Genomic DNA, 13,133 nt, shown 5'->3' with positions numbered 1-13,133 from the left:
GCTCGTTGTATTCTCGTCATCCTTTTCCTCCCCGATTCAATGATTCCATGTATGGAAATGAAAGCCAGCTAACGCTGCATGTCGTACTTTTTCAGAGCTGATTGTAACGTTTAAAAGTATAAAATCACATTGACAAGACGCTTCAAACACCCTAAAACACGCAGTCATTTATCTGAGACAAATGGAAAAGGGAGTGGGGTGGAGGCAAAGATGTCTTTGGAGAATTGCAAAAGCAAATCTAGTTTGTTCCTCACCTGCACAAATTTTTATAGTAAAGGCATATTCTTCAATTTATTCAAATAAGGCAGTGGTCCCCAAACTTTGGTCCAGCCCCCTGAACAATACAAGTGAGCGTTTAGATTTTTTTTGTTTATAAACTTACAGCACTGTTTTTGGCTTGTACGCCTCCAGAGGTGTTGAGGCAATAATTACATAACTGATTTTTATGTTTGTCAGATGAAGATTAATTTACAGCCTGAAACGAAACAAACATCTGATAGTGAAATGCCTGCAATTGTACAACTCATGTTTTACTGCTTCTGCATTATTTCAGTAGGCCTGTTTGTATTAATTTGATCAGTTATCTTGCAAAAGTTTTTTTTACTCACAGGCTCCCATGTGACAGAAGTGCATGCTGCATAACCCACTGACGACACTGTTTACTCAATCTATATGCATGTGAAAAAAGACCAGATTTACTGGAGAAAAATGCAAATGCATGACTTTAGCGTGAGAACATGGCTGACAGTATGCTGACATCTGCTGGTGACTGTTTCAGTCAAGCCTTCATTCAAGGTACCAGATTTTTTTCATTTATTGAATTTGGTCTTGATGTATGAATATTCTGGGTTTTTTGAGGGTCTTTGAGCTTCAAAGGCATTTAAACGACATGCCTGTTTTTGTGTTCCTGTCTTTAGTATATATTTTTTTGTCAATTTTTCCCACCATATTTATTGGTTTGCTTTAGCTAGAGTTATCAGCAGAAATGATGGCATTTAATTGTATCTTGTTTTTAGATTTTAAAATATACAGCTCTGGAAAACGTTAAGACCCACTGCACTGAGCCCCGTTGAAAACCTGGTTTTTCCAACAAATGTTCTCTGAACTTTCTGCATGGAGTCTCTTTCTAGTTTATTATGAGTCTTAGTTTCTGTAGTGTTGGAATTATTTCCAGCTGCCCTTGTTTTTCTGCTCTCACTCTTTTGTATCTTCCCAGTCTCTCCCTGTCCCCCAGTCTCTCCTGCTCCTGCCACTCTCACCTTTGGTCTTTGTTTCGCTTTCCCTCTCATTCTCTACCACAACTTGCAAGATCCTCATGTTCACTCCTGTCTTTAAGCTATGATTCTGAAGACAAAAGTTTGTGCAACATGGTCACAATCACTTGTAAGTTTTTAAATCCCTAGAACTGCATTATCTCGAACCTGTCTGAATCCGGCACGAAACGATGAAAATCATCTAAGAAGCCGCAGGCGGCCGACAACCGAAATGATTCACCTTGAGCCATAACCCACACAGTCTCCCCTTTAGGGCTTTCCAACACCCCCATCTCTAAACCCAGTCATTAGCATCACAGAGGTAACGAGAGCATGAAACTCTCAGGACAGAAACTAAATATGGAGATGCGGAGGACACGAGGGGGAAGGCTCCGCAGGGCTTCAGGGTTTGGTTTTGTAATTGTCAGCCTGGTTTGTTTCCTTCTACTCACAGAATCATGATCCAACAGCTTTCTTTGTTTTGTTTTTTTTTGTTGTTGTTGTAGTGGAAAATCCCTTTGTTCCTGCCAGGCAAGGCAAGTCAGCAATGAGTAACGCTTCTTTTCCTAACATATGAAACTACACAAACTGAAAACTGACAGACATTTAAAAATAATTTGATGACAAAGGACATTTGTCTCTGTTTCTGACCACTCTTACAAACACAAACCTACTCATGCAACATGCGTACAGAGAAGCAGGTCCAATCAGGCACAAATATACAGAATTAGTTTATTCTGGAATGTGGGTGACTCATTTCATTTGTTTTCTTAATCTTACTTTTATTATTATTGCTTTATTTGTCATTTCCTTGGTTCCCTCCAACCGTTTGTTTGATATTTTGTCACTTATAGTTGCTATGGCCTCAGAAAATTGGACTCATGTTCTCCTAATCCAGCTCACATGACAATTTTAGAGTTACAGAATTTTAGTAACTGGTCATGTTTAGCCAATTTAGTTTGTTGATATGGAGGCAAGTTATAACAAATGTCATGTCAAGGCATTTTACCAGTCAAACGAATCCAAATCAGAAAGGTGAATCAAAACAATCTAAATATACAGAAAGATACAATTAGTTAAATTTCTATTCAACGTTAATTTGAAGTCAAATTCAGCAGTTTTATGTGGCAGATTACTGTAATTGATAGCTAATGAATGCCCAAAATAGAGCATCTCAAAACATTTTAACCACCACAGCTATTGGGACAAATATATATATATATGTGTGTGTGTGTGGCATCCAAACTAACAGATGAAAGTTGAATGGAAGAAAGAGTTGCAGCAGAATAATCTGAACAATTATCAAGGATTACTCTGAGTGTAATGAATGTTTGAGGCCGATTCATGCTTAAAATATTTTCGTTTGATTTACCAACATGCTTGTCATGAAGCCAGCTAAAGATAACAATGTGACCCTGCAACATCAACTACTTAGATTTCAATATTTAACACTAATAAATTGTACATCTAAAAGTGACAGGACAGTGGCCCTCCAAGACTGGAGTTTGACACCTGTGCTTTCCCCTCCTTGTCCTTAGGTGAGTGTGTTCATGGCTGTTTGTCCTCTGTCTGTGTTTGGCTGGAGAACTTTCCAGCCAAACGCCAAAACTAACTTTTTTTTTTTTTTTTTTTAAATTAAAAAAATGAGTTGTGGTACATATAAAATTGTTTTGCTACTCGGTTTATGTCAGTTGTCGCAATTTAGTAGCTGCGATACTTAAAAAAGCAAAAACAAAACAAAAACCCTAGCATGTCAAGGAAGGTAGAGCACATATTTCTGTAATTACTCATGTTCAGATCAGGATTCTCTTCGTCTTGGCCTGAATCGCTCACATCTTGTCCACTTGTTGTACATCGTGACAAACCAACACCGCGCTGCTCAGAATAGGTGTGTCACCGGCGTGACGTCACGTCTGCTACCTGAGTTTCGGTGAGGAGGAGGAGGAGGAAGAGGAGGAGAAGGGGTTTGAGGGCCGAACCGAGTGAGGGAAAAAACACACGCACATCGGCTCCTCAACGTTTTGGGGGGATAAACGTTTATGTAGTCATTGTTTTTCATCGGCCTGCCTCGTCTGAGTTGACTCTACGTGGAGCGGTTCTGTGGGAGTTTGGACCCGGACACGGACGGCTTTCTAACCAGCTGCCCAACAAGGAAGGCTTACTCCTACTTCCTGCTTCAGCACAGGTAAGTTTGATAGTTTTTACAAGCGCTTCGTTTTGATTTGCTGTCTTTTTTTCTTGCTGCATTATTACTGCTCATTTAAAGGTTTACGAATCTTCTGGAAGTAAATTAGTTGCACCGTGGTAGTAAGTTAAAGGCCTCCCTGTCGGTCAGAGGGAAGAAGCCAGGCAGCTTCCAAACGTTTGGAAAATCCGGATCTGCAGGATTTGTGGTGTTGCATTGTTTAGTGGATTGGCAGTTTAGAAAATTACACTCGTAACAGGGCGGACTAGCTGGTTTATAGCCAACTGTGTTTATTAAATCGCTTTAATTATATTTTTCTGTATTCAGTCGGCCAGGATGGCGGTCACCCCTAGACGCGTCCGCCTCAAGCCGTGGCTGGTGGCCCAGGTGGACAGCGCTCGGTACCCGGGTCTGGTTTGGGTCGACAGGGAGGCCTTGCGCTTCAGGATCCCCTGGAAACACGCCACTAGACACACACCCCAACACGAGGACGAGGACACCATATTTAAGGTAAATATTTATTTAGGTTGTCTCGGCTGAAGGAAAATCGGTTTGAAATTAGAAGATTTCATCTTGGGACCCACATCTATATATACTAATTATGCTTCGTTATTTATATATTTTATTGTATTTTTGCTTGTTTGCTAATCAAGATATGCCAAGTTTTTTTTTAAAGCTGTAGTTTCAAGCAAAATAGTTTGTTTGGATGCCCCTCCCCCACCTGCTGCTGTGACTTTCAGTCTGTTTGCTGTAGGAAAGTTCCTGCCAAATTCAGTCAGTTATGAACACAAATTCGAGTGTCTGGAAATGTTTTGGTTTGGAAAACATGGAGTTTCATTGTATGTGAATCAACATTGCTTGCAAGAGGCAGCAGTGGGGAGGCGGGACAGGTGATTTAAAAGTTTACCTCGCCCTCTTGTACCCAAATAAGTTATATTTGACATGAATAACATTGAGCTTTGAGTAGTTTTAAAAAAAAAAATGTAAATAAATTTAATTCTGTGTTGATTTATGCTTTGGATGTTGAGCCAGCTTTTATCCGTCATGAATCACAACAACTTAATAAAACTCTTAAATTGTCTCTACTTTTTGCTGTCTGGCCACTCTATTTAACAAAACGTTTTAGTATTTTGTGCAATGAATCGGTTAATATTTAGAACAATGATGAGTCGTACTGGAACATATAAAAATGTACATGGCTCAGCGTAATTGATCTCGTTTCTCTGACTGCTTCGTCCAGGCGTGGGCTGTGGAGACCGGGAAGTTTCAGGAGGGAGTTGATGAACCTGATCCCGCCAAGTGGAAAGCTCAGCTTCGGTGCGCCCTGAACAAAAGCCGTGAATTCAAACTGGTCTATGACGGCACCAAGGAAGTCCCCATGAATCCCTTAAAGGTGTACGATGTCTGCGACATCCCACAACCCAACAGTAACCAAAGTAAGTACAAAGTTCTTCAGATGTTTTAGGGATTCTCATTGTTTTTTCATCTTTCAATATCTGATTTCTGATTTCTTTTCCTGACAGCTCCTTCAGATGCAGGATCACATACTCCCTACGATGAGGATTTTGGAGAGGATCCTGACACACCAGATTCTCTTCCTCCATATCCATCCAATGGTGATTGTTTACACCCTAATATTGTTGCAAATATGTGGTGGAATTGATGGAAAACAAAAAAATACAATTCCTCTTTCCTCTTTTAGGCACCAGTCCTTCTCCACTCCTCATGTGGTCTCCGATGGGTTCCGATTCTTCAGTGCAGCCTCCCAGCTGTCCACCTTCGAACGAGGTCTGGCCCAAAGAGGAGCCTGGTAAAATCTGGCCCAAAGAGGAACCTGCAGACGTAGAGATGCCCCCCACAAACATGGATGAGCTGCCCCCCGCCCCTCTGCCCGACCCCATCCTGCAGCCTGCTCCTCTTTCTGACGTCTTCTTTGCCTCTCCAGAAACGTGGATCAGCTCCCTCCCAAGTTAGTGTGAACAACTTTATCCCCTTGCAGAAATCAACTTTTTGTCACACAAAAATTAGTTCATTAAAATTTGTTTTGAAAGTTTAGCTGCAGAATTCAATTCCAAAAAAAATCAAAATTTAGCAAAATGAGGGGTAACACTTTATTTGAAGGGGGTGAATAAGACTGACATGACACTTTCATAAACATGACATGACACCTGTCATGAACATGAATAAGCCTTCATGAATATTTATGACTGTTGTCATAAAGCGTCATTCGATAAATTATGACACTTTTAATACAAAGTTGACATTATTGAAAATGTCATTGTTATAACAACTTGGAATTAACCAATAAATCATTACTGTTTAAACTTTACCTTTAATAACATAAAGTTACCTAATTTTTTTAAGTACAATCAGTAATACTTTTAGAACAAATTTATATCAGTAATGATTTTTTTGGTTAATGTCAAGTTGTCATAAAGATATTTTGAATAATGTCAACTTTGTATTAAAAGTGTCATAATTTACAGAATGATGCTTTATGACACAGTCATAAAAATTCATGAAGGCTTATTCATGTTCATGACAGGTGTCATGTCATGTTTATGACCGTGTCATGTCAGTCTTATTCACCCCCCTTCAAATAAAGTGTTACCAAATGGGGGTTTTAAAAACTGAAAAGGGCATGAAATGTTGATGCTTTTCTGGATCAGATTCTCTAAAACGGATGGAAATGATCTTTTCTTAAATCATCCACTAACAGGTTAACTTTGTTCATCTCTTTGTCAGCCTGCAAGATTTTCTGTTTGTTTTTTTTAACCATCACGTTTATGGTAAATTACTAAACCTATCAGTTTACTAAGTCACACATTAATAAATCATTTGGATGTATTAAAAATCACGTTGATCACACAGTCATTAACGTGGTAAAGACCAAGTTTCTAGACCTTTGGGAAAATCATCTGAACATGGAGAGTTAAATCAGTGTTTTTACAGTCCCTCATTTTACTGTCTGCCGTCTCTGTATTTTGAAAAGACTGGAACTGCAGCCTCGGGATACACAGTTGCATGTCGCCATGCAGAAGTGACTGAGCTTGTAAAAACCTGTTGGAAGTGTTTTGTCATTCTAAACACTCCTCCTTTGAGGAGCAAGGTTTGTTATCTCGATCTCCACTAAGATCCCTTTCATGAATGCAGACCACAAGCAAGATGGAGATAAGAACTCCTGCAACCCCACTTTAAAAAAAACAAACTTTTTGTTGCACTTCAGTATTTCAGGTCATGAAATGGGAGTTAAAAACAAATGGTGGTTTCAACCCAGAATTATCCTGATGATCTCTAAGACATTTGGGAAAATATACAACGAACTGAAGAGACAAAAGTATTTTTGGAAGTTGTGCATCATATTTGGGGTAAAATCACTCCAGAAAAGTGTGATTTGATTTGGAGCTACTTTGCCTTAGAACAGTGGTTCTTAACCTTTTTTGAGGTACCAAACCCACCAGCTTCATATGCGCATTCACTGAACCCTTATGTAGTGATAAATAAAATATAATTTCCCCCCAGCCCCCAAATTCAAGACATAGGGGTGACCCAACTAGGGTGTAGTTGGGTCACCCCATGGTCACCAAGTCTTCTTAAAAGGTAGAGTCTCTGAGAACAATTCTTCAAAATATAGTCAGTGTTTTCAGCACAGTTGAGCTGACTGTGCAGGAACGACCCAAGGTATTTAAAATTTGCCAGTTTCAACAGGTTGGCCATCGAGAGAAACTGTAACCACTTTAAGGTCTCGTTTAGGTCACTTAATTAGCTCTACATTCTTAAGAGAATGAAAAATTAATAATAAAGACTTTGCGGTATTCTGATTTAGTAATGTAATTATATTAGTTGTGTTACCACCCCCACGCCACTAGAGGCAGTACCAACCCCGACAAGATGCGACTAAAGAGCAGATTTAGAACTACACCGAAAGTTACAGAATTTGGTAAAAACTGTGAGCTTTGCTGAAGTAAATACACAAGTTCAAATCCATGTTGAGAGTGGAGCTCCTTCAATCAGGGCTCCTCCTCAGCAATGATTGGCTAAGCAATGTAACGTGATCCTCTGCAGCGAGTGATGGCAAAGCGGCGCGTCATCATGACTTTATGCAAGTGTATCTTTACCTCCGCGGCAGAGGCTCCGCAGAACCCTTCAGACCGATTTCATCGAACCCCTGGGGTTCGATCGAACCCAGGTTAAGAACCACTGGCCTAGAACCTGAGTGACTGGTCATATTTGATGAAAGCATAAGTTAAGTATCAGTTCATCATGCAAACTATTTCTCAGTCCAACACTCCTAAGAACAGATGTAAATGACAAAGTGAGGAGCATTTTTGTGATATGCTGTGCTGGATGCAGGGAGTCTAGAAGAACAAGACCTTCTTAAAGAGACAGTCGCCCAATTTAAAGGTGTTAAACTGCAAAGTCAAATTTCTTTTAAGTCGTGTTTGATAGATGCAGCATTTTTATAACTGAAGTAGTAACTTGTTTGTGACATTTCTGTGCTTTAGGATCTCTAATTTTGTCCCTGTTGTCTGACCCAGTGACAGACTTGGAGGTCCAGTTCCTATACAGAGGGAAGGAGGTGTCTCCCACTGTGACTGTGAGCAACCCGCTGGGCTGCAGGCTGTTCTACGGGGACCTGGGGCCCATGGTCAACCAGGAAGAGCTGTTTGGACCCGTGAACCTGGAACAGTTGCGCTTCCCGACCACGGAGCACATGACCAACGACAAGCAGAGGATCTTCACCAATCGGCTGCTGGATGTGATGGACCGAGGTCTGATCCTGGAGATCAGGGGCCACGATATCTACGCAATCCGCCTCTGCCAGTGCAAGGTGTACTGGTCGGGCCCCTGCGCTCCAAACCCGGCGGCGCCAAATCTGATAGAGCGGCAGAAGAAGGTCAAGCTCTTCTGTCTGGAGTCGTTTCTCAGCGGTAAGTACAGTTACTTAAGAGTACAGAGTATTAAAACAACAAGAGTGTCTTCACCCAAGTAACACATTTAAAATGTTGATGCAGACCCAGGGTCGTCATTTGAACTTTTCTAAAGTTTAATGGGTAACACTTTATTTGAAGGGGTGTGCCTAAGACTGACATGAAACTGTCATAAACATGACATAACATCTGTCATGTACATAAAGGAGTCTTTATGAATGTTTGACAGTTGTCATGAAGTGTCATTCTGTAAATAATGACGCTTTTAATGCAAAGTTGGTCTAAAGGTTGCATTGAAAGTCCATTAAAAATACCAACTTTGCATTAAATTATAATAGTTTACAAAATCATGCAAAGTTGGTATTTTTAATGGACTTTTAATGCAACATTTAGACCAACTTTGCATTAAAAGCGTCATTATTTACAGAATGACACTTCATGACATCTGTCATAAACATTCATAAAGACTCCTTTATGTTCATGACAGATGTCATGTTTATGACATTTTCATGTCAGTCTTATGCACATCCCTTCAAATAAAGTGTTACCATTTTATGCAATATTTTTACCATCAGAGGACAAATATCAATGTGTGTCATCTGTCCCCACAACCTGTAGCGACCATGAGGAATAGTAGTGACAGTCTAAAAAAATATTGAAAAATTAAGTATTTTACAGTTTTGGACAAACTTTATTTCCTGTTTCTTTGTCCAACAGTTGGATTGATCTGTTTGTCCATCCATTAATCAGCCCAGCATCCATCGATCAGTGATTGATTTTATTTGTCCTTCTACAAATCCGTCATTCATCTACACATCAGTTCATATGTTTATCTGCCCATGTTTTTTATGATCCATTTATTGGTTAATAAATATAAATCTGGGCTGCAGAAGAATTCAAAGTTCTAAAGATGTTAGTGTGTGTAGGAACCCTGTGATGAGGTTTGAAGTGACATAACTACAGTTTGCTTTATTTATGCAGGTGTTGTAGCGCAGCAGCGCGGCCAGGCGACCAGCCCTCCTCAGTTTGAAATCAGCCTCTGCTTTGGAGAGGAATGGCCTGATGGAAGACCCAAAGAGCGAAAACTCATCATGGTCCAGGTGAGAAATGCAGGAATCTAACTTGAATAACAGCCAAAAGTAACATATGGTATAATTTACATATATTTTTTATAGAGATGTGCCGATCAGGTTTTTTCCTGCCAATACCGATACCGATCACATAATTATTATTTTTTTAATCATAAACACTAATGGTTACATTATGTGGAAAAAGGAACCATGAATTCACCTTAATTTAGACAAAAACTTGTTTTTAATAACTTTTTCCAAGAAGAAAACTAAACAAAACAGGCATTGTGCAAATTGTACTGCTATCAGTAATACTATCTTTAATAGACTGATAACATATGAAGGCTCTGAAGAGGCTAAATAATACAAAGAGCCAAAATAAAACCTCTCAACATTGCCAAAATAATTCAAGTATAAAACTTAACATTCAAAGGCAAATACAGGTTCCATTACAATAAACAATCCTGAGTTACTGAATGAAAACCTCCTGATAGCATGGCGGCTAGCTGATTACTGCTAGTTCTGATTGGCTGTTTCTGACTGAGCGGAGTAAATATGCAGAAAAGAGATTATTTGTATCATGTTAGGACAGCAAAGGTTTTAATACGTATGTAAAATTTATTTTTTTAGGTTAGATGCTGCAGCTTTAAGCAAAGGTTCGGTGTGAGAGTCACTACCAGGTGGAGCAGAAGCGGCGCTCCATCTGCGAAATATTACTACTTGTAGCGTAGCAGCGGTTCAACAGCAAGATCAGAACCAGCGTCTTGCATCGCAGCTCAAAGAGTTAAATAATTTTGCGGGTTATTTGTTTAGCTTTCTCACCGTCGTGCTAATCCGGGTGAGTGTTTGTAGCTGCGTGCTGCTTTACCTGCTATCTGATCCTCCATATGTCTTTTTTACTGCAGTGAGCCTCGATGTAGCCAAACTCTGTCAAGTATAGCATTGTTTTTATGTCATATTAGCTTCGTTGTGTTGATGCATTTTGACCTGCTTCAATTTTCTGCCGCAACACGCAAACCTCCCCGTTCACTCAGTACGTTATAGTTACACATCGCTTAGGATTTGTTGTGGCGCGTTTGCGCAGTCTGAAGGAAAGAGGAGACCAGCTGCACAGGCAGGCTGCGAAATGAGATGCAGGTAATCGGTATCGGCAACAAGAGCCAATGATCGCTGATCACCGATCATGCACATTTTCACGAAAATTGGCCGATTATGATTGGTGACCGATCGATCGGCACACCTCTAATTTTTTACTTTTTAAACAAAAACATTGAGAAACTACAGTCTCAAAACCACACCATTTTGATTCCATAAAAACCCAGTAACTCCTCCCGTCTCCTCCAGTAGCTGCTCATGATGAGGCTGGTGTTTGTTATTCTGATTACCAGCAGATCTTGTTGTGTTTTCATGCTTGACTTGTTTAAAAGAGCAGCTCTCTAATCTGAGATTAACGTGACGCACTAAAAGGCCAGTACTATGTAAAATCATCTCTTCTAGCTTCATGTCAGTTATTCCTTCACACACCTGCAGTGTTTGTCTTTCATGCATGTTTGACAAATCCTTTAATCTCCATTGTCAGCCATTCTGGGGGCCTAAACGCTTGCAAACCTGCTGGGCTCCTCATAAACTACAACTTTAAGGAATCAATGGTTTTAAAAAAGGTTAATTGTTGCGAAGGTGGAGTGTCAGAATAGGAGCTTCTTAAAGAAACAGAGACTGATTTCAACGTGTCACACTGCAAAATTTTGCAGCATTTTTCTAACAACTGAAGATCACATTATGACTAATAAATGGCACCATGTACCTGGAGAATGCATGATACCATTCTACTTTCAAAGGAGAAACGGACCCACAGCATCATAGATCCTCCACCATACTTACCACTTTGCCACATATTCAGTCCCAGTGTCATCTCACCAAACTTCAAAGTTCAAATTACATTTAATTTCAGTTTAGAAAACCACATTTGTTTTTGTGATGGGACAATTTAGTTTTTTCTTGGTCTGCCTTCCTGATGACATGTTGTCAAGTAGTCGGCACCTAAACTTCATTTGACATGACGGTCCCTCTCAGCGCGTCTTGAAGGCGGCGCTCCAGGCGTTTTGCACGGCTGAATGGTTGCCATGGGAGATTAAAGGATTTCTCAGACATGCATGAAATAATCAAGGCAACACTGCAGGTGTGTTTTTGATGGAGGAATTATAACATGATGTAAAGCTAAAAAAGTGTTTGATGCATAAAACTGACCCTTTAAAAGTTTCTCACTGCTGATGGGTTTAAAATAAAAAGGATAGAATGAATCAAAAACAAAATCATGATGAATGTAACGGTAAATTTGTCTTTTGCTCGTGCAGACTGGACTCATTAGACGGTCCTCTGCTTTCCTCTCACTCTTCTCTTGTTCTTCATTCTCTCAGGTCATTCCTGTTGTGGCTCGGATGATAAGTGAGATGTTTTCCGGAGACAACAACCTTTCATTTGACAGCAGCAGCGTGCGCCTGCAGATTTCAATCCCAGATATAAAGGACAATATAGTGAGCCACCTGAAGGAGCTGTACACCCTGCTGCAGAACCACCAGGGCCAGGAGGGCTGGGCTCTGGGCCCCAACCCAGGCCTGAACATTGCCCAGGCTCTGCAGACTCAATGAACCTGTGAACCAATTGTTTTATACAAATATTACTCACCTCTGCAGGGTTCCCCCACGCCCCTGTTAGGAAACAAGTACTTGTATGTAATCCTGATTAGAAGTGTGCACAATATACTTTAGGATTTATGTTCTGTTCAGCTTTTTCTTGTGAAACTGCTCTACGCAGTAGTGCATTAGTCTGTGCAGATGCTGCAGATGGCTGGTGGTTCTGCAGGTCAAAGTCCGCCTCGCTGCAGAGGAATATTTATCATAGTTAATCAGTTACAGATATTGTTCTGAGTTATCTCCATCTACATCCAATATGTGATCGTCTGACACCACGAGAGGCTTATGAAACTGATCGTATTCACTCTTCTGTATTTCAGTTTTACACTTTTTTTGCATAGAAAAATGCATCCAGCAAGAGATTTCTGTTTGGAAAATGAAAATGTAGATGAATGTGAATACGTGTAGGGATGGATATGGATTCTTCTACAGTGCACATAAGAATATTTGTTCTACACGTGGTTCCCCTCTTTATCCTCCTTTGATTTAAGTTGAAACTTTTTTTTTTGCGGGAACATTTGAGTTTGACCAGCTGCTGCTCTCCTGGCTTCTCTTTTTCCATATGAAATGTTGAATTTTATTTTATTTTTTACACATTTTAGTTTAGCTACAGATTGTATCCAAGCAACATTCTAACCCGACAACATTGATATGTATTGTTCTTTTTCTTTGCACTTTGGGGTGCTGAAATGTTTTATGATCTGTCGAATGTATTTACCCTGAGATTGCATGTTTGTTTTTTTATCAATAAAAGTACCGTTAAACACATTTTTATGATTACTATCTTACTTTTGATTGGGCTCCAAACGATGACACATGCACAGTGGAAAAAAATTAGACTTTAACCATGATTTATTGTTTGTGTGGAGAGATGCTCTTGCATGAGTTTGTGCTGCAGCTGACTGGTTGGTAATCCATAAGGTAAACTACCATCGATGTGCTGATGTAACACAGCTGGCAGTGTGAGTTTCAGCTCAACATGATGTAATGTGTTTGAGCCC

At 40.0% G+C, this 13,133-nt stretch overlaps 1 protein-coding gene across 1 annotated transcript; it reads left to right on the top strand.

Annotated features, from left to right (window-relative positions):
* The first annotated feature begins 3,303 nt into the window (after positions 1–3,303).
* Positions 3,304–12,900, top strand: irf6 (interferon regulatory factor 6). Its single transcript, XM_081607188.1, has 8 exons — positions 3,304–3,438; positions 3,766–3,948; positions 4,679–4,874; positions 4,962–5,054; positions 5,141–5,407; positions 7,977–8,369; positions 9,351–9,469; positions 11,857–12,900. Exons 2-8 carry the CDS (start codon positions 3,775–3,777, stop codon positions 12,085–12,087), a joined length of 1,473 nt encoding a protein of 490 aa, XP_081463314.1. The 5' UTR covers positions 3,304–3,438; positions 3,766–3,774; the 3' UTR covers positions 12,088–12,900.
* Positions 12,901–13,133: the final 233 nt, after the last annotated feature.

This window comes from Poecilia reticulata, chromosome 5 (genome assembly GCF_904066995.2).
Source record: "Poecilia reticulata chromosome 5, P_reticulata-male-v2, whole genome shotgun sequence".
Lineage (NCBI taxonomy): Eukaryota > Metazoa > Chordata > Actinopteri > Cyprinodontiformes > Poeciliidae > Poecilia > Poecilia reticulata.
The sequence above is the reverse complement of the archived record's forward strand: the minus strand, read 5'-3'. Positions and strand labels throughout refer to the sequence as shown.

Excerpts from the sequence above, each read along its gene's own strand:
- irf6 (XM_081607188.1), top strand. The coding sequence starts at position 3,775 with ATGGCGGTCACCCCTAGACGCGTCCGCCTCAAGCCGTGGCTGGTGGCC. Across the intron at positions 5,055-5,140 it reads TCCTCCATATCCATCCAATG|GCACCAGTCCTTCTCCACTC; the intron begins GTGATTGTTTAC and ends TTCCTCTTTTAG. Across the intron at positions 5,408-7,976 it reads GTGGATCAGCTCCCTCCCAA|TGACAGACTTGGAGGTCCAG; the intron begins GTTAGTGTGAAC and ends TGTCTGACCCAG.